This window comes from Eleginops maclovinus, chromosome 22 (genome assembly GCF_036324505.1).
Source record: "Eleginops maclovinus isolate JMC-PN-2008 ecotype Puerto Natales chromosome 22, JC_Emac_rtc_rv5, whole genome shotgun sequence".
Lineage (NCBI taxonomy): Eukaryota > Metazoa > Chordata > Actinopteri > Perciformes > Eleginopidae > Eleginops > Eleginops maclovinus.
This window is the reverse complement of record NC_086370.1, coordinates 12111048-12131244: the sequence shown is the minus strand read 5'-3', so window position 1 is coordinate 12131244 and position 20197 is coordinate 12111048. Positions and strand designations below refer to the sequence as shown.

The window sequence follows — 20197 nt, the reverse complement described above, 5'->3', positions numbered from 1 at the left end:
CAGAGATGTGAAACAATGCATTTTCTGCTACTCCAGATGCATTTGGTAAATTATATGTCACACATCTGCTATGAAGGGAAATATGGCTGGTAGAAAGATGTTGGTATACTGTATGATGGATCTTCTGCTGTGTATTTCTCCTGTGTGTATGAAAAAAGGTTCCATCACAAATCTTTTTAATTAATCATTCACTGTGTGTCTTGGCCAAGGTGCAGGTACATTTGTTTTACAGTTATGTTTACTTAGAGCACTCTCCACATAACTGACAGGAAGAAATCCTATTAAAAACACTCTTAGGGAAGCTCACCAGCAGTCATCAAGTGCCATCTATTGGCAGACAGGGGAATGACTTTAACGTGGAAGCGTGCTGCAATGCAACAGGGGTCTGTATTTATCTTCATCCTGCTACACTGTCAACACTATACTATCATAAAGTCACAGTTTCCCTTTTTCCTATCAGGGTTACAAACGACACAATACTGTATTTTTATAAAGTCTGCCATTGCCTAAGTTTCACTCCCTGAGCTTTTCTGTCTTTTTGCCCTGCCTTTACTGTCAGTCACTGTCAAGGATCTGCTCTTGGCACATACAGGTGGTGGGGGCTGAGTCTGTCGTCCCGGGGGCGAGATGGGAGAAAGGAGACCCTGTATGTATTTTCCTGCAGTGACATTTACAATGCTTTGATGTTACACAGTCATTAACCAAAGCCTTCTCCCACAGGGTCAGATAGATGCTCAGGGGGCCGGAGTGATGAAAGGACAAAAGGTAAGTCATGTCAATGTCATATGTCATACATGATGCTTCCTACTGTTTGTGCTCTCTGAAACTCAGACTGTGTGTATGTGTGTGTGTGGGGGAGGGGGGGGGGGTCATGGCAGTGTTGATAGAAACTGAAAAGTGGTAGAGGTCCAAGTGATATAATTGGTCTGATATAGCAGACCTACAAGGTTAATCCTTGTCAAATCGTTATCATCTTTAAGTCAGCTTATTATGTAATGGTCTCCAAGGACATGAAACATTACATTTATAGCATACTGTGCCTATATGTGTTTTTTTGTATTCTTTTGTTCAATGTAAATGTGTTATACGCCATTATCACCAAGAACAATTAGTTTAAATGGTAATATACTTGAACCGTGCATCTTGGGTACATTTTTGTGCTATTAGGCGAAGTAGACCGTGAGTTATAAATAACACAATACCAGGATCAACCATTCCTAAGAATTCCTGGTACCATATATGTAACAAATGTCATAGCAGTCCTTCCAATACTGGTCCTGAAAATCCAAAAATGTCAATCTTGCGAAAGAAAATTCAGGGGCTCACCCAAGTCAGTAAGATTCATCCGCTGGGAACCGTGAATGCCTGCCCCAAATGTCATGGAAATTAATCAAGAAGTAATATTTCATTTTGGACACCAACGTTGGACAATGCCACATTGCCACCCATAGAGCCATGCCCCCAGCATGCCATAAAATCCTTTTGTGAGTTTATTAATGTTTAATTAAAGATTAAAATGACACATTTAAATGATTGTGTGGGCCCGGCATGTTAAAGCATGTATTCTCTAAAAGTTTTTTAGTTGTTAGTACTATGTATGATCGCAGATGTTGTGCTGTGTTTCCTTGTTTCATTAAAAGCGCTAAAGCTATAGCTTGTAAATTATGAATGGAATAATGGAGGCTCCAAAATGCAATGCATCACAATTAAGGACCCTCTACGGTTCCCTGGGGCACCCAATAGGCCCATTAAAAGGAGTTCAAGGCGGTTTAACTATATACACACACACACACACACACACACACATACACACACACAGACTGTATAAGTACATTTCACATGACGCACATGAAATGCTCTTCCCTGACGAATTTTTTCTTTCCACTCATCTAATGGCTCTTCTCACATTACCTAAGGTTTGCCAGTACTTTTCAAAGGTCTGTTCATGTTATTGCTTTCTTTATTGTTGCTCCAAAAACTATTGATTAAGATATACGAGGTCACCTGTGGCAAGTGGTTTCAGAAGTAGTTTCTCAAGTTCAATATATTGCCTATCAGTTTCTTATATAAGTAGTAATTCATGTTCTTTTTCTGTTCTTTTTCAGGGTGAAGTTGGCCTTCCTGGTCCTCCTGGTCCTGTAAGTACAATGTAGTTATAAAACCCACCTTACATAATATCATACATTGTCAGTTAGTATGACATTTTATGTATGTTTTGTCTTAAGAGACACCAGACTATGTTGCATGGCTAGCTTAAAAATATATTTTTAGCATTAGCGCTATGTTATCTGGCAGTGAAGCAATGGCAGTGCTGTGTTTATGCTGTCACTCCTCACACATGGAGGCATGTCACCTCGTAACCAATTCCCATTATTTGACCAATCTGCAGATTTCCTATTTTCGGTCCGGAAAATCCTATTTTCCTCCATCTTCAAAAATGGTCGATTGGAATTGATAAAATGAATGCAACATGGGCTGTCATTCTAAGCCAGATGAGATTATAGTTGTGTTGGATTTCACCAAGGAAGAACTTACTTCTTTTTAGGTAATGAAGTTACTGATATTTGGCAGCAAGCTCCCAGGGAGTTTATGCAATGTACACAGCAAAGAAATATGCACACCATAGATTACCATGGCACTGAAAGCTGTGAACGATGATTTCCTTCTCCTATCTTGTATCAAATTAACACATTTGCACTAGCCATCGCCCACTGATGTGCTAATCTTTTCGCTTGGAACAAAAACATCTTTACAGTGTGAATTAATAGGGGCCAGCAGGACATGACCTATTTATAATGCAATAATTGTAGTTCGTAAAAAGATTTTGTAGAAAGTCACTAGTGCTGCTTTCAGTAGAGCAATACATAAAAAAAAGCCCTGACGTCATGGTGTGTGTCTGATGCACGCTGAAGGTGACACAGGGTGGGTGGTGCTGGGAAGATAAGAGTCATTGCTCAGACATTTTTAGCAAAAACACACTGTGACAAATCAGTGAAATATCTGTGATGGTACACTTGCAACTATGACACCTTTTTTTATATATATATAAAATAGGAATAAAAGTATAATTAATGTCAAATAAAAACATTTAGTTTGAGCTCACATGTCACAGTCAGGGGTTTGACATGTAGATGACTCTGTCCTAATGGGTTTTTATTCTAAAGACTTCCTGCCTATTGAGCCTCTGAAGGCTTCACATATGAGCTTGGAAACAAGGTTTGATGGCTTTCATTCTTGTTCTCATTCTTGTTGCTTGTTAGCAAACGATTCATATGGAAATGTGACAACTTAATTATATAGAGAACAAATATCGCTCACCCTCCACTGGTTTCATTGGTTTCTCTCGCCCAAACAAAAAGTCTGCTCCCTTAATAAGAATAGATATCAATGTGGGAGGTTTTAATGGCTGTTCAAAACATTGAGGTTTTTGCTTTGCAATTATTTTGGAATAGCCGTCTTTTTTCCCTAAATTTCACTTCAACTGGGGAAGCAAGATAAAGAAAAGTTCCATCAAAACGTAAATACTCAGTTATGTCCATTGTTGTGCGGTGAGGTATGGACCACCCAGGATATAGGAGATGTATACAGTACTATGGCAGAGGGGGAAACATTAGTCATTTGATAAATGAGGCTGTTTGAATATTTAGTACCCCATCTCTGTCTGTGCTCTCTGCTTCCCCGTGGCAGATAATTTTGGCAGTTAAGCATTGATTTCCCTTACACAGCAGAAGCGAGGGTTTGGATCATTACCTTCCCTTCATAAACCTTCTTGTGCTTCTGTTTATTAGTGACGGGGAGGAGCGCAGGGCTTACAGGCATGCACAGCCACCACCTCCCACATCGTCCTTAAAGTGGCAAAACGGTCTTTTCATCTCCGAGATTGTCCTGTTTTTATTGCTGCCAGTGTTGCTTTACAATATGCTTTATAATCTAGTAAAGTGAATCTGTTTTTCCAAGTTATTTCGAGTAAAATGGTGCCTGCATATTTCATTTCTCTGGCAGCAGTGTCTCACCGGGTCTTGTACTGATTGATCCCGGTTTAGAATCACAGGCAAGAAAAAAATGTCAGCAGCTGTTTTTTGTGAGTGACTGCAGGTTGAAGGTTGACTGATAATGCAGTCAGTCCGATGGGGCACTCGGGGATTCAGTACCTTACTGAAGGTTATTTTGACTATTGCTGCGGAAGGAGGGCTTCATGTCAAGTTTATTTGTGTAGCTCTTAATCACAGTAACACTCTCAAAGGGCCCACTGACACACATAAGTCCTGAAACAAGGGCACTTGCAAAGATGGACTAAAGAAAAACATGCCACCAGGGCATCAAGATGTGTCTGAAGAAGAAGCTTGGCTCTCAAAACGTGATTGGTGGTAATATTTTAAATATATTTTCATTGGAGCATTATCTAGCATGCAGATTGTATTTTTCCAGCACCAACGTTTTCCCCATCTGGATGTATTTCAGTATGATCATTGCTTCTCTCACTTCTTTTATCATTATGCCTAAACCACCCAAGACTGAGCTGGTTATAACTGCACATGGGGGTGAAACATGTGGTTAACCAAACACAAAGGGCCTGAGGACATTTAGATGTAAATGAGCTCTGATAATTATAGGTTGTAATGAAGATGGATAATCAGATTTGCATTCTTGATTGCTTGCTCATTTTAATACACTGGATTTCAAACACTGGCCTCCCATTTGAAACCTTTTGTGCCGTTTACACCAACTTTTCATCACGCATATCAAACAAAGATTGTATCTAGATGTTTCTGTGCCCCCCTGCAATTAACATATGTTTCCAGTGTGAGCACTGAGATGCGATCAAGAACAGTTTTACTGAAACAAACACTTTCCTCAGAACTATTCTACCTCTTCCTGGTGTGTGTGCATGCTTAAAAAAAAGATGAAAATAGCCATTTTTAAGATTGCATTTAAGAGACAACTTCCTTTTTCAATTAAGGTGAAAAAAAACACATTAATGGCGACTGTGGCTATGAGAAAGTCCTGTTGTCTTTTAACCAGAAGGTTGCAGGTTCGATCCCAGCCCCTGCCGTCAACTTGTCGATGTATCCTTGGGCAATATACTTAACCCTGAGTTGCCCTTGATGGCATGGCCAAAGGTGTGTGAATGTGTGTGATTGTTAGTATCCAAGAGCAATTGCTCTGTATGAATGAAGTAGAGAAAGGGTGAGTGAGTTGTAGTATGTAAAGTGCTTTGAAAAGACCGGGTTGTATAGACCTGATAAAGCGCTATACAAGTGCAGTTTATTTAGATGACAGACATGCAATCGTGTCCAGTGTGGTCCATTTTTTCAGTATTTTGCTACTGAAGAGAAATGTGTCCTCAGTGAGACCTGGATGTATTTACACCTGAAATATTATTTGACCAATATCTATGAGATTGTATTCTGATCTGCTGTGAATTCAATGCCATGCTGATTTTCTATGACTCAGTATACCGAATGATATGAGGGTAATTTAATGATCACCTCTTTTGTTTTGGATTAAATTAAGAAATGGCTCCTATTCACCCATGATAGTAGTAGGTTTCAGTCTGCCTCAGCTGGTAACTGTTGACCTTTCCTGCTCCAATGCATTTTATTTTGTTATAGAAGGCTCTGTCCCGTGGTTTTGGACTACACATTCTTACCTTTCTATTTGCAAAAATCACTAATTACTTATGAATTCCTTTTATTGATTTTTGTCGATTATTTTTACAAGAAATCAACAGCTTTTACTTGCAGGTGTATCGACATCGGTGGATCAGAGTTTAGGTAACGCTGTGTCTTTTTCATTACTTCTAGGTGATGACAGCTCTTGGATTAAGACTGCTCTCTACAACTGTGAGCAGCTGGTTCAATCAGAAAACGTGTTGTTGTTTTTTCTGTGCTCCTTCTACATTCAGATTCTGAAGGTTTTCTCTTTTTTTTAAAAAGGATGAAATGAATGAGGTGAAAAGCCATACCGGAGAAAAGGGAGATCAGGTACATATATCCATCTTTGTTATTTTCTACTCTAGATACAAATCTCATTACAGAGTTTCACTGTATCCAACATTTAGTGATAAAATGTGTATTGGTTCTATGAAACATGTTTACAGTATTTAACACCAACAAAGGGCAATCACTTGTTTGGCTGTTTGTCAGGCCAACCAGCCATACTCATATTTCAGTCAAGAATCATCATTTAACAACAAAACAAATTAAGGGCATGGTACATAGTTTTTCATAATCTTGTATAGACATGACAGAGTTCCAACATCTAAATCCATATACGTAATCTGCCAGAAACTCCCTAAAGGGCAAAGTGTCCAGCGTTCATCAGAAATAATGTACAAAATGTTGTCAAAACCCAAAATATATATATATATATATATATATAAAAATGAAGAGACCACTCCAAACTTTTCTTAAATCTGTATCTCTACATGTATGGCAGCCAGTCCAGTGTCTGTTGAATTCCAACACAGAGAAAAATTGTCAGTAGTTTAGAGAATACAATTAAATAAAATAAATAAAACTGAAAATAGTTTAAGTCAAAGACATACCTATGAATAATAAAACAAGAGAAACTGATAATGCTGAAGTGGTCTCTTAATTGTTTCCGCAGCTGTATATATATATATGCTGATGATTCAGGTGTCTTGAAGAAAGTGATATATATTGAATATATACTTATTGACCAATAATTGTATCCAACATTTGACACCACATCAGATGCTTTTTCTCTTTTCTTTTTATAATATATCAACAAAAGAACTTGACATTTCATTTCGGAAGAACAATTACCTGCTGTTCAAATGAGTTCAATGCCGTCTTTGTGTTGTGCATAGGTGGAGCACAGAATAAATTGGCACACCATTGCTTGGACCTCAAAACAACAAAAGCATCTACTTAAATCATCCAGATTACAAAGGCCACTGACGCAGCTATGGACCAAATATCGTAGGACTCCTAGCTCAATGAATAAAAACAACATGTAGAGATATACAAATCTGCAAATGATTGAAAAACAACTGAATTTTAGACAAAACAAGAATTCGAACATGTGTACAATGTTCGTGGTGCAGTATAAAGAAAAAATCACAACAATGCCCTATTTTAGAGGTAATTTAAAGTTACTGCTTTCATTGTATTCACATTCTTAGAACAAAGAAGCAAACTTCACAAAGGAAAAAAACTTTTCTCAACCTTCACACAATATGAAAGATAACTTCATGAAGGTCCTTTTTTTCTTGCCTTACCCCAGCGAGCAAGAGGAAAGACTCACTTGAAAATGTTCTGTTTGCACTTGTTGAGAAATGACGGTTGTCTATCTCCTGTACTTTCTACAGGGGGAGAAAGGAGCTCAAGGGCCGCAAGGCTTCAAGGTAACTTGTTAAAGACTTAGAAAGCTTGCAATAGAACTTGAGAATCAATATCTACAGTACCTCCAACAGTATAAGGTTGAGAAGTCCTTTATGTCCATTGAGTGTGGTGCCCTCCACGGTGTCACAACAGGGAAGGTCTGTGAGGAATATATATATTGTCGATCTTTTATATTCTTTCTTTGACATACAGTGAGCCCTGACCTCAACAGCAGCACAACATGTCAGAGATAATATATATCCATTTGTTGATTTTGAGCACCTGTCAGAGAGACTAACATTTGTGGCGACCGACCACAGTAATTATCCTCCACTTGCGACTGAAGTAGACCTTTACTCCTTCTGCTTGACCTCTATGCCTCACCAAACTGTTCTGGAATTTAGATATTTTACTGTGACAGGCCTAATGTTTTTCTCTTCCATTATACTGTCCTCCCCTATAACTGAATCTCACTCCCACTTTGTTGTTCCTGTGACAGGGAAACGTCGGTCCACCGGGACTAAAAGGAGATCAGGGGCCAGAGGTAAGACTTTGTATTTATCTCATGTCGGCGGTGCCACTTACAGTAGGTCAAATGGAGAAGAATGAAAAGCCTGCTGAACATAAACAATAGTGAGATGAGGGCAACTTAAGTAGAGGCCTTTAATAAAACTGGGGGGGTAATGTAAACATCCTATTATATCCACTTATTTTGCGCTCATTTTTCCAAGATAATAGGATATCTGCACATGGAGATGAATGCAAACAAATTATTACACATTCCATTTTTTAGAATGCTTGGTTTTCACAAGTAGTACACCAACTCATCAAAATAAATCAAAGGAAGAACTTTTTCAATTAAGGACGTTAGAATTAGCTTTGAACATAATAATGCTAATATCTTTTTAATCTAAATCTTAAAAAGGGGAATATAGAAAGCTGCCTGGTAAGGATCTTGTGTTCTCCTTTACTCAGTTATTATTGTTCAACATAAGCTCAGTTGCCATCGTAATATGTGGCTTGTTGAGTTCGTTAAGAGATAATGAATTGTAAAGGCAATTGCATATAAAAAGCTTATCTGTATAAGCATAACCAGGGTATAAGCGATTATTTCAAAACACGTGCATGTGAGCAAACTTACTGCCGCCCAGTCATGATGATATCCTCCGCATGCAGTACAGAAATTACCGTGAAACTATCCATGGTTTATTAAAAAGGTGGCATGGGGGACACTTCAACAATACTGTTCTTTGAAATAGTCTCGAAAGTCATGTACATAGTGTCCCTGACTGGGGTGTAACATTTGAAAGCCCAGGCAATTTTCTCACCAAACAAAAGGAGAAAATATCCCAAAGTATTGGTTTTCCTTTGTGTTTTGCCAGGGCAAGCAAGGCCTACTTGGATCAACAGGACTCCCTGGACTCCCGGGCGAGCCAGTAAGTATATTGGCGCTAGACACTCCGAGCCCTTCATGTCAAGCCTTCCTTTCTTTCATTGCCTTATCTGTCACCTTGCCATATCCTCTTCTCTCTAACTCAGCCTGCCAAAGTGAAGGATAGAGATAAACAGATAAACCTCAACAGGCAGAGACAGAGAGGAAGTCGGGAGAGAAGTCCAGAATTTTTACACAGACGATCAGTAATCAAATTTAAGAATTAATTAGTGGAAAGAGGCAAATCTAACTGCTTTATGCCAGGAACGGAGGCAGAGGCTCAATCTGTTCTCCACACCTGCTTCGGTAATGAGCATCTGTCTTTACTCAAAAGCAGGGAGGGAAAAGAGGCATTTCATAAATCCTGGCTAAGGGAAATTATGTTGGAACACGGCAGCCCGCTGAAGCAGTGAGGAGGAGGAGATAAATGTGTGTGAGTAGATGAAGGCCTGGTGATAGATGTGTCTCTTTTCCCCACTATTTACAGGGCTCGCCAGGGGAGACCGGGGTGTCTGGAAGAGATGGCCTTAAAGGAGAAAAGGTAGGTAAACTTCAAATCAAGTTCTCCCCTTAAAAAGATAAATATGAAGCTCAGGCTCTTTATCACAGGGTGAACATGTGAGACAAAGTGTTAATACACCTTTCAAATAACCTGCCATGCCTGCCCTTCTCAATCATGTAACTTTTGGCAACCAATGCTTCAAACTGCTCTATATTTTGTATAATATTATGTGCATACATTACTTTTTGCTGTAAGATTTGTTCCAAATACTATGCAGAATGAGAATAAGTGTGCAGTTTGACATGCATATGGGGTTCGTCACTTGTCAAAATATAACTCCCCAACCACTGGAGTCACTCTGGTTCACTCAAGGGCAGAGAAATGAAACCTAAAGTGCTTCAGCCTCCGACAGTAACTCACATCTTCTTTGCCATCTCTGCTGTAGTGAACATTCATGTGGTAGTCTATAAATAAATTTGAACAAGCAAACAATGTCTGTACGTTTAATATGAAGCTGAGCCAGGAGACCATAACTCAGCCTGGGAGCATAACAAAAATACAGGCTTCGTTCTTCTCTTAGGCACAGTGGTGCTTTGAGTTAAATGCTAATGTCAGCATGCTAACATGCTTACAGTGAAACTGCTCACACGCTGATTTTTTAAAAGACAATGTTTACCATGTTCACTGTTGTAGTTCAGTACAGCTGAGGCTGATGGGAATGCCTTCAGCTTTTCTGGCAATTTATCGGAAGTATTGAAGTATTGGGGAAGTTGACATTTTGACCTCATCGCTGCTAAAAAAAAGTCAATAATAACCAGTCATTGAGATTCATCCTCAGGGGGACTTTAAATATTTGTACAAAATGTATGGCAATCCATTTCAGTCTAGACCAGAATTGGGTGAACAACTGACCGCTAACAATGCTAAAAGACAGGACACTAAAGCTTCAGTGGTAATACTTCAAGTTGGTTTTTGAGGCAGGACACAGAAAGCAGACGTTGCTAATTTGGCCTTGTGGACAGCAATTTCTACTCCACAAACTTGATGGTTTTGTTAGGGTGCATGCAGTGCCAAACGCTGTCCCCTCTATCTAACAGTGTCAATGTATCCATTCATGTGCATCATCATTCTGGTAAATGGCATGTTCCCTGGCTACACCCACCATAATTTTTCAGCTCCCTGTGTGTCAGAATATTGCCTTGCTGAATACTGTCTTTCTGTTTGTAGGGGGACTCTGGTACAGTGATGGGGCCACCGGGCCCTAAGGGGGAGCCTGGAGAGCCTGGCGGTGGATATATGGTGGGTGCCATTTCAAGTTTAAAAACTGACTATCTTCTAACCTTGTTGCGTTCAGCCTTCGAGTCTCAGGAGGCAAAAGTGTAAAACAACAATCCACACAATTCACAAAACAAGGATAATTTGCAAACAGCTCGACATTAGCAGACACACGAGTACAAGAAACTAGCCCCTCTAGCTGTGTTGCTGCCATGACATTAGGGAGATGCAATGCCATTAGGTAATCCACCACCGGATAACCCCAGCCTGGGTAATCACCTATCCTCCCACTTTGGAGCTTATTGCTGTTCAAGCACTCTCTTTTTATGGACATGGCTTTGCATATAGAAATGTTCATTATAACGTCCCCAAAACCCCTGCCTCAGTCCTGGTTGAGGACGCTTGCACTCCTCAATCACTGGCAAGTGCTCTATGGTTTTAAACAATCATGTTTGTTTGTGTGTGGAAACGCTGAAGAGAACATTAGGCCTGACTTCAGATGTACTCATCAAGCAAGGGGGTAGTGAGTTCACTTGAGCAGAGTAATACGGGAAAGATTGCGTTCAGACAGAAGTATTCAAACCTCTTTAATGTACTCCAGCTGTGAAAGTTGGAGCAGGATTGGAGAAGAGGGCAATAATATGTGTGAAAGGTTCAAGGGGGAGATCTTTACAGTATGCCAATGACCTCTTGTCATTAAATAGTTCAACAATTGGACAAATACAACTGTTTATTGTTTAAAACCATCTTCCTTCTGTATAGATACTATAAACCCCTTTTCTGTTTGGAAGCACTAGAGGAAAATGGGATTCTTAACATTGTGTTGCCTTTGCATAAAAGACAAAGCAAATAGAAAAAAGCAATAAACACTTGTCATTGCTGATGGTCTTGGGGTCTTTAATGAGTCTGCTCTAGAAGCTAACATCACTTTAATAAATTTCCCTTTAAGTGAATAATGAGCAATGTGGTCCTTGTTTCGTTTGACTTTTATTATTTGCATACATTAGCAATCCAACTCTATTCTGAAGTTGTGATATAAATTAACTTCATTATGTCCAGTGGAGCTGCAACAAAGAGAAAATGCAGTCTTAAGATCATCAGTCCCAAAAACTTCTCCACTCTCCAAACTTTCCCTCTGTTTCATTCTGAAGGAATTGGTACATTTCTCCCCGAAACTGGAGAACTGCTGTGCTAGTTCCAACTTCTGCACAGCTAATTTACATTGTGCAATGTAGGACTTGTAACACTAATAGATGCTGACCACAGAAATCAATGTCTCATCTGATCTGTATACAGTAAATAATGATTACAGTAGCCCTGATTCCAATCAAGGTTTTTCTCTGCGGTATAGCATTATCAGTTTGCCTCTGTAAACAGAAACTATGTGTTGTAAACAGTAAGACATGAGCTCATAATGCGACGCTGTGTGCCGACTGCTCACAGTGTGGAGTGTAGCCCTCGTACAGATTTGATATTACTGTTTAAACTCACTCACAGCACTGGAGCAGCTTTTTTTGGGTTGCACCTCGGGTCTCAAAGTGAATAGCTGATGAAGGTGGAGTGAATATCTATTCTGATGTCTTCTTCCTGTTGTTTTTCAGGGCGATGGGTTGTCTCTAAGCAGAGGGTCTCGCGGGCCCAAGGTAGGAAGCGCTTTGGTGGTGAAGCATCAATAACACTGCCTAAATCTTAACTGCTAACAATGTTAACTTCTGCAGTTAGTTAAATATAAGTAAAATACAATCATGTTCAGGAACAGTTAATGTCAGTGGTTCATTATCAGACTTTACCCAACAGCCTTTTCAAATATACTCAAGCCTTCCTTCAAGAACACCATTCGTCATCTTCATCAGAATTTATTCTCAGTTTTTTCAAGTTAGTCTCAATGACATTCATTTAAAGCTGCACTTTACACAATTTCAACCGGATTTGTTTGTAGTAAGAGCACGTAAATGATGTTTGGCCTCCCTTGCCAGTAAAAGTCTGCTTGATGACACAAAAACATCACCGGCATTTTAAGTGGTGAGACCCGGGTGCTGGTAACACAAAAGCCGAACATTGTTCAGTTGCACATACCGCCTATGTTTCAACGATTTGAAGCTGGTTGAAAATGAAATAGCTTTAATTTAAAAGGGTGTTCATGGTCTCACTGTCCAATGCCCAAAGAGGGGACAGAGCGGTAATAGAGCCCACAGATCACACAAAACAGAGATCTACCAGATTGTAACTTACTCTATTAATTTATAAAAGCTGAGATTGTTAGCCTACAGTAATGTTTCATTGACTTTGTATTTGTCAGTGTTTAGGTAGTTTGGGTGTGTTTGCCATCAAGCAAGGTGGTTTATCCATTACTTTTAGCATCTATGTTAACTGTTTATCTGTTACTTTAAGTCAACATTTGGGTCTCTCTGCTTGCTTGCTGTATTTACTTTCTTTTTCTCTGTAGTGATTTCAAGCTTTTTGGGTAATTTAGAGGTTTTAAGCAGGTTTAACAAACAATGCACTCAAGGTATCCTAAGTATCAAATACATTTAAACCCACTGTGTGTCCCAACACACACAGAAATGTTATACATAATTAACATGTTCATGCCATGGCCTTGGATAAAGTCTTGTTTCCTACTGTTGCTGATACTGAAGGGAAAACATAAATGGATATGACTTCTGGCAGTGTTTGAATAGCTGATGATGATGCAGCACTGCAGCTGTCCATGACTTGTGGATTCTTGATCACGGTCTGCTCCCTTTAATTTTTGTCAGGGTGAGAGAGGTGTCCCAGGATTGCCAGGAGAACATGGAGACAAGGGCGAACCCGGAGACAGTATCATAGGTTCACCTGTGAGTATGATGTTGACTGACCTGTGTCTCCCACATTCAGCACAGTTCAAACTATCTTACCTCGAGATCCTCGTCCTCAGGCATTTACTGAGAGAGATTGTTTTTGAATACCAAGATCAATGTTCATTAAGTACACTCTGCGATGAAAACAATGGTCAATACTCTGAGGGAGTGCCGTGTTGGCCTCTGCTTTCGTCATGTGTTCTCTGCACCGTCTGAACCTCACACTGTTTTGATTGTGAGTGAGTCTGCTTTCATTTTTGGAATGAAGGATTGTTCGAGACAGAGAATCAATAGAGCAAAAGGTGTCCAACACAATTCCTTTATTGGATCCTGGGTGCTACAGGGCAGATAGTGTTAACAAGATGTGTGATGTGTTCTTAGGGCCGAATGGGATCTTCTGGAAAGCCGGGAATTGAGGTATGTGGAAAATACTCTGAATCCACAACACACAAACAATATGATATTCAGCTTGTTAATGCTGTGGCGCCAGCAGAGTTGCACTTATTTTACAATACAAATAACACTGCACTGGTTATAACTGCTATCTGGTTCAATGAAGCAAGATTGACAATGTCTTGGTTTTCTTCAGGGCCCTCGTGGACTCCCGGGTTTATCTGGCCCTCCTGGAGCTCCAGGTAGAGAGGTAAGTGGGATCAGTCAGTCCTTACAATCTTATTCACCCCCCTCACACATGTGCAGATAAAAGATGTCAGCTACCAGTGTGGAAGAGCATGTGTGTGTGTGTGATGTATCACAGCTCCTGGACACAAATCCCCCCCCAACTGAGACGGGAGCAGAGATACAGCCGTGCTTATGCACTTGATGTCATAGCTAGGAGGATTGTTGACTTCTTTATTTGTCTCAATTAAAGGGCTCCCCTGGTAGGCCAGGCCCCCCGGGTCCTGCTGGACCCCCAGGTGAACCGGTAAGTGAGAAAAATCTCCTTCTTCGGCTTCAGAGATCTGCAGTGAGAACTACTGAGCTAAAATTGAAAGTCAGTATTCACAATGCAGCTCCAGTTTTTAGATAATTAGCAGCTCATCCTGCTGTTCACTAACCAACATCACTCTCAAGAAAATGATGCAGTTTACGACAAATTGGCAGCACCCTGTTGTTAGCACATGTTCTCATCTCTTTCTTGCCTTTTTTATGTTTCAAGTAAGCGACATTAACTATAAATGTGAAGCTTGAGTAGGATTTCAGTGGGAGTGTTTTGCTTCTGCTGCTTCAAAGACTTGTCATTATAGTATTTTAACCAATTTAAATTCTTCCATTGTAAACACCCATGATACCCATTTATTGTCCGCCTAGTTTTTTTTTAAGAAATCAAAAAACTATTCTCAGCTCCAGAGGACAACAATATTTTGAAGACATCTTCCAGCAATAAAATGATTAAACTGTTTCCTCAAGCGTTGCAGATAGAAAATGAAAAACTGAAACAGGGCTTTGTTAAAAGATGTCTGTGGCAAAGTGACATTCCTTAAAGGCATATAAGATGCTCTAATACATTGATGTGTTGAGCAGTTCAGTAGATGCAGTAGCACCAAACAAACAGCTGAATTTTGTTCTGACTGTGACAATGTTTCATGCATATTTCCTTCTTTATTTGATAGACTGCCCTGCCAATTGTTGGAGACATGGGAGCACTACTCAAGGTAATTTAACCTCATAGTTCATGATAATTATAGCTATTTATAACCAACAACATGCTAACACTGGCCTGAGTTAGTGGTTTTAAATCAACATGTTCCATTATTTGAAATAGTACTATAGGTATTGATGCTGTCAGTTAAGAGAGACAGCTAAAGCCCTCGAGTGCCTCCATCAGGATGACTGAGAGAAGTATGAAAGAAAACAGGCTTACTAATTCACCACAGGTGCACAGTGGTGACATACAGTGTGACATCTTGTTTAATAAGTCAGTTAAATAATGTCAATATTGCATGCAAAACACTGTAATATAGAGATTACTTTATCAGAAAGACGTTCAACTCCTCTGCAGATATGCAAATATACTATAGTTAGATATGCAGAGACAATGCTTACGTGGCAATTTTCCTCCCACCATATGAAGAGTGATAAGGGATTGCTTATTAGTTCATTTCACGGCCGTCATGCAGAGTGCAAAAAAGATTACAGTATGTGAGGAAAGTTTAAATTGGTGTTAATTATAAAATGCACAAAAAAACACAAACACCTAAATACATAATTTAGGGGAAGAAAACTGCACAACGATAGTAAAGCACTCATCAGTGTTAATGGGGCAGCACTAACTACATGTCCGATTTAAAAATTGTTCCAAATACAGTCTAACACTAACCAGTGCATAAAAACACAAACGCTAAATCATGCATTGCTCTTATGTCACAATTAAATTCATAAGAATGCTAATGGTGATTGTTTTCGTGTTGGCAATAAACAAAAAAAAGATGGCTTAACAAATGCAATAATAATCTTAAATCTGGCAGCACACTTTGGTCTCTGAAGTATTCGTTTATGGAGAGTAACCACGATGAAAGCTGGTATTCAACACTGTTTGAAATACTCTATTCCAAAACCCAAATAAACTCTTGAGAATTGCTCTCACTTCTCTTACTTCTAAAACCTTTAATTTAATTTCCTCCAGTAGATTTCCCTTGTCGCTTAAACTTTCACCTCCAATTACCAAACGTTAAAGCATTTTATAAGAAACTTACACATGCTTACCAAAGACCTGAACGAAACCCTGTTCCAAACCACCAGACCCGCACCTTATATCTTCATTTTCTCACTTTGAAAGGCTATTACACCTAATTTTTCTCATCAATCACTGACCAAATCCAGAATTTGCACAGGGACTGCCAGGCCAAACGTAATGTGAAACACTTTTCAGCCTTCGGTTTTTATTACCTGAGATTCTTTTGTGGCCGTTACTTTTCATGATGGCCATTTTGCAACAAAATCCATGGACATCACCAATGCGTTCTGTCTTTCCTATTTTATCAGAGCAGGTAAATCACTTACACTCATCAGGTGACTTGAAGGACAGAACTTTTCAGTTTTTAATATGTTATGCAAATCAACATGAACATTTATATAATTGTATTTAATAACTCATTATTGAAAGGATTAAATGCCCACCCTCAGAATAATTTTCTTTTATCCATTACTTTATTCCAGTCCTTTGTGAATGCTTTCTCTACAATTGCTGAATGGCAATCTAATAAGTGGTTTTAGTAACTTGCTGAGACAAAAATGAACATGCTCAGCTAATTTTTTATATTTGATAATAAGATGCCTTCCCTATTTGTTTGATTGGTTTTATAGAGCATTTTCTTGTACTTTTGGAGGTTAATGAAATGACAAGCCTATACAGATTATTTCCCGTTTTATATTTCACACTCAGCTTCTTTTTAATGCAGCACTTTAATGGTGCACTGAAGCTGTTTCTGCTGCCTCCCTCCAGCTTAGAGCTCATAGCTTTTTCCTGGATTTCCAGTGCCTATATCTAGACTGGATTAGGGACAATGATATTTAAGATTCTCACCTAAATGTCACAGTCAATGAGTTTGACAAAGTTCACCCCTCACCGAGACGAGAGACACTCTTGGTGGGTTCACATTATTCTGCTCTACAGACATTTAGAGAACGCTTTGTGTCAGTTGGGGTCTTGTCCTCCCCCCAGGGGATGTGACATAATAAAGGGCGAAAATGCACTGCTCCAGCTTTCCCTGATGAAATCTTATCTGTGCCACCACTTTTTGCTTCCTGCTTTGCTTGCGATGGCAGAATGCCTGCAGTGTGTGCCAGACGAGAGTCCCAGGGCTTCCTGGGCAGAAGGGAGAGAAGGGGTCCAATGGAGCGCAAGGAGTAGAAGGCTTGGTGGGAGAAAAGGTACAAGTAACTCATCAGCGTGGCAGGCAATCGAGAACAGATGCTGTACATGTTAATCTGACCACCGTACTGTGCATTACATGACACTTGTTAAATGTACTCTCGGGGATGCTTATTGAATAATTTAAGAGCATGTGTGCTTACACCCATATTAATTGTGTCTGTCTATCTTAAACAGGGGGATCCTGGTGTAAGAGGGCCCATGGGTAACCCTGGGAAAGAAGGCCCAAAGGTAGGCGAGGCGATATCAGATAAGAAGACACTCAGAAGATATCAAAGCACATTTTTTTCAACTAATTGTTTGTGCGGATCTAAATGAATTATTCAGTTCCTCTGCATGGCAAACAAATCTGTAACGCTAATGGCCTCATTATGTGATTTTGTTTACGGAATTGTGCGTAAATTGAATCTATAGAGATTTACATTGACATACGCGCTTCATGAATCACCTTTTAGAATAACTGGGGGAGCATAACCAGCTGTTCTACAACCTGTATTATTCTGTATGTGCCCATGCTCGCTGCAGAAGTTGTTGCTATGGATACAGTGTTCTACCATGGTGAAACCAGCTAGATTATTTTCACGCTGTAGGAAGGGAAAAGACATTTTGAAGTTTACACCCATCAGCCCGTAGTTTTAGGCCTTTTTTATTTTTGGTAAAAAACGTCCTCCCTCATTGATTCTGCCTGCCTGCAGGGAGTGAAAGGAGAGAGAGGGTTCCCAGGCCCCACTGGAGATAAAGGTGATGAGGTAAGTGAAAAAAGTTTAAGAAATCCAAATGGATCCGGTAGTTTTATAACCAGCCGGAAGTCACTGTGACATTGAAAGTTAGGTGTTTCAAAAGAGTGTACTGCCTCCTCTTAAAGCCCGTCTACTCTGAAAGTGTGTTTTCAAAAGATGCTATCAAAAGCTCTGCTCGGTGCTGCGTGTGCACTCTGCCCTATCTCTTGCACTCCAAGGAGCTACTTTACAAAGAACGCAGCCTGCCCCCGTGTGTGTGTGAGTGTGTGTTTGTGTGTGTGTGTGTGTGTGTGTGTGTGTGTGTGTGTGTGTGTGTGTGTGTGTGTGTGTGTGTGTGTGTGTGTGTGTGTGTGTGTGTGTGTGTGTGTGTGTGTGTGTGTGTGTGTTAATTAAAAAACAAAGCACTCACAGCATTAAGAGGATATGAGCTGAAGAGAAGCATTACATAGGTCAACTTTCAGCATTGAACTGCGATGGTAGGAGATTTTCAAGACCAGGAAGACTTGTTTATAGAGGTTCAATAAAAACATGTTTTTATGGCCCTGTTTTTCTTATATGTTCTATCATAAAATAAATAATTGATAGAAACATGTGCATTGTCATCTTTAAAAAAAAACAACAGTGCAGGGTTGATATATCTACAGTATACAAATGCATGGAGGTTCAGCTGTAGACAATGGAACATTTCACAGCCTCTGCGTATCAAAAGGTGCTATGAAGATAAGAAAATGTGAACATCGTCCCAGTAGTCATTGCAGTGAATAGAAACATGTTTTCAGTCATTCTCTACAGTATACTTGCATGCTCTATGTGGCGTATTATTATCTGCGCCAGGCGTAAGCCTTTGGGGTAAATGTTGAGTTGATGTGTTCGCTCTATGTGAGCATGTGTGTGTGTGTGTGTGTATCTTTTGGTGTTTCTGTCCACAGTTAATGCTGCATGTTACTGGACCCATCAGCCTCCTTTTTTTTGGCTCATTTATCACAGTTTGATCAAGAATCTCTAGTAGTTGAGTTAATTAACAGTTATTTTGAACCTATTTTATTGACTATTTCTTCCTGTAATTGACTCCTGACTCCCCTCTACTTTTCACTGGCCGTCTAACAGTCACCCATACAAACATTTGGTCTCATTTTAAAACCAGAACATCTGTAGGTTTATTAAATATCTGAATTGTGATGATCCACTAAACCTGAACATGATGAATAGATCCCCATTTGTGTCATTGACTTTAAATGAGCCAGCAGGGAACATTGAGTGAGATTAAACTCATCATGGTTAGGTAGATAGAGATACACCAGGCGGAGATCTGCCTCTTTACTTTTCTAGTTTCATCTGATTGTTGTTGCTCATTGATTCCTAGCTACCAGGCGTCAACACCTTACAACCATTAAATGACATTTTACTCTTTAAGTTTAGTTTAATCTTTAGTAATACAGCTTGGCCAAGTGCCCACATCACCTGATAGCCTATGTAAGTATTATAAAAATGTCGATCAACAATGTCTCCTACAGGGGCTTTCAGGAACACCAGGACTTCCTGGAGTGACCGGTCGAACAGGGTCTCCGGTAAGAAGCCCGTCCTTTATGAGTTCAAAGTTTACACAATATCTATTCCATTTCATGACACAAAGTACATAGTTCAAAGTCTTTATCTCGACATGTGTAAGTCCTATTTCGGCGGTTAACCCTTAAAACGTGATGCTGTTCTGTTTGCAGGGGCTTATGGGTAGACCTGGACCATTGGGGCCACAAGGCGGAAAAGGAGAAAGAGTAAGTTGTTTTACTCTTTAAGCATCAAATGTGTACAATATATGACTATGTTTGCCAGTTTGCATGCAAAATATTTCAATGATTAAGTAAACAAATGTAGCCATCATTCATTTTAAAGATTGATTGGCAAAATGACTTTCTGAAATAAAGATGAAAAATATATAAATTCTTTAAATGACTTTATAATTCAGGGATTCTTTGCTAGATTTATTATTCTCAGGGTTGGCTTATGAGATTCCATATCATTAGATTCAATTAGAGGGACTGCTATAAATATTTCCATTGCCACATGTATATAGTTAACATTTCCTGTGTTATTTGACAGGGAAATGACGGAATCCAGGGCATACCAGGCCTTCCAGGGCCACCGGTAAGTTGCTCCTTCCTAATGAAGAGTAAGATAGTTTTAAAAACAC

At 39.5% G+C, this 20197-nt stretch overlaps 1 protein-coding gene across 1 annotated transcript in view; it reads left to right on the top strand.

Moving 5' to 3' along the window:
- Positions 1–20197, top strand: part of LOC134858958 (collagen alpha-1(XIX) chain) — an 88761-nt gene that overhangs the window by 53086 nt on the left and 15478 nt on the right. Inside the window, exons 19-40 of the mRNA XM_063875201.1 lie at positions 593–646; positions 721–765; positions 2106–2138; positions 5805–5843; positions 5937–5984; positions 7334–7369; positions 7846–7890; positions 8729–8782; positions 9266–9319; positions 10508–10579; positions 12157–12198; positions 13315–13392; positions 13777–13812; positions 13985–14038; positions 14267–14320; positions 15009–15050; positions 17164–17268; positions 17447–17500; positions 17965–18018; positions 19524–19577; positions 19728–19781; positions 20107–20151. Coding sequence (XP_063731271.1) covers positions 593–646; positions 721–765; positions 2106–2138; positions 5805–5843; positions 5937–5984; positions 7334–7369; positions 7846–7890; positions 8729–8782; positions 9266–9319; positions 10508–10579; positions 12157–12198; positions 13315–13392; positions 13777–13812; positions 13985–14038; positions 14267–14320; positions 15009–15050; positions 17164–17268; positions 17447–17500; positions 17965–18018; positions 19524–19577; positions 19728–19781; positions 20107–20151 — 1152 coding nt within the window. The remainder of the gene's footprint in view (positions 1–592; positions 647–720; positions 766–2105; positions 2139–5804; positions 5844–5936; positions 5985–7333; positions 7370–7845; positions 7891–8728; positions 8783–9265; positions 9320–10507; positions 10580–12156; positions 12199–13314; positions 13393–13776; positions 13813–13984; positions 14039–14266; positions 14321–15008; positions 15051–17163; positions 17269–17446; positions 17501–17964; positions 18019–19523; positions 19578–19727; positions 19782–20106; positions 20152–20197) is intronic.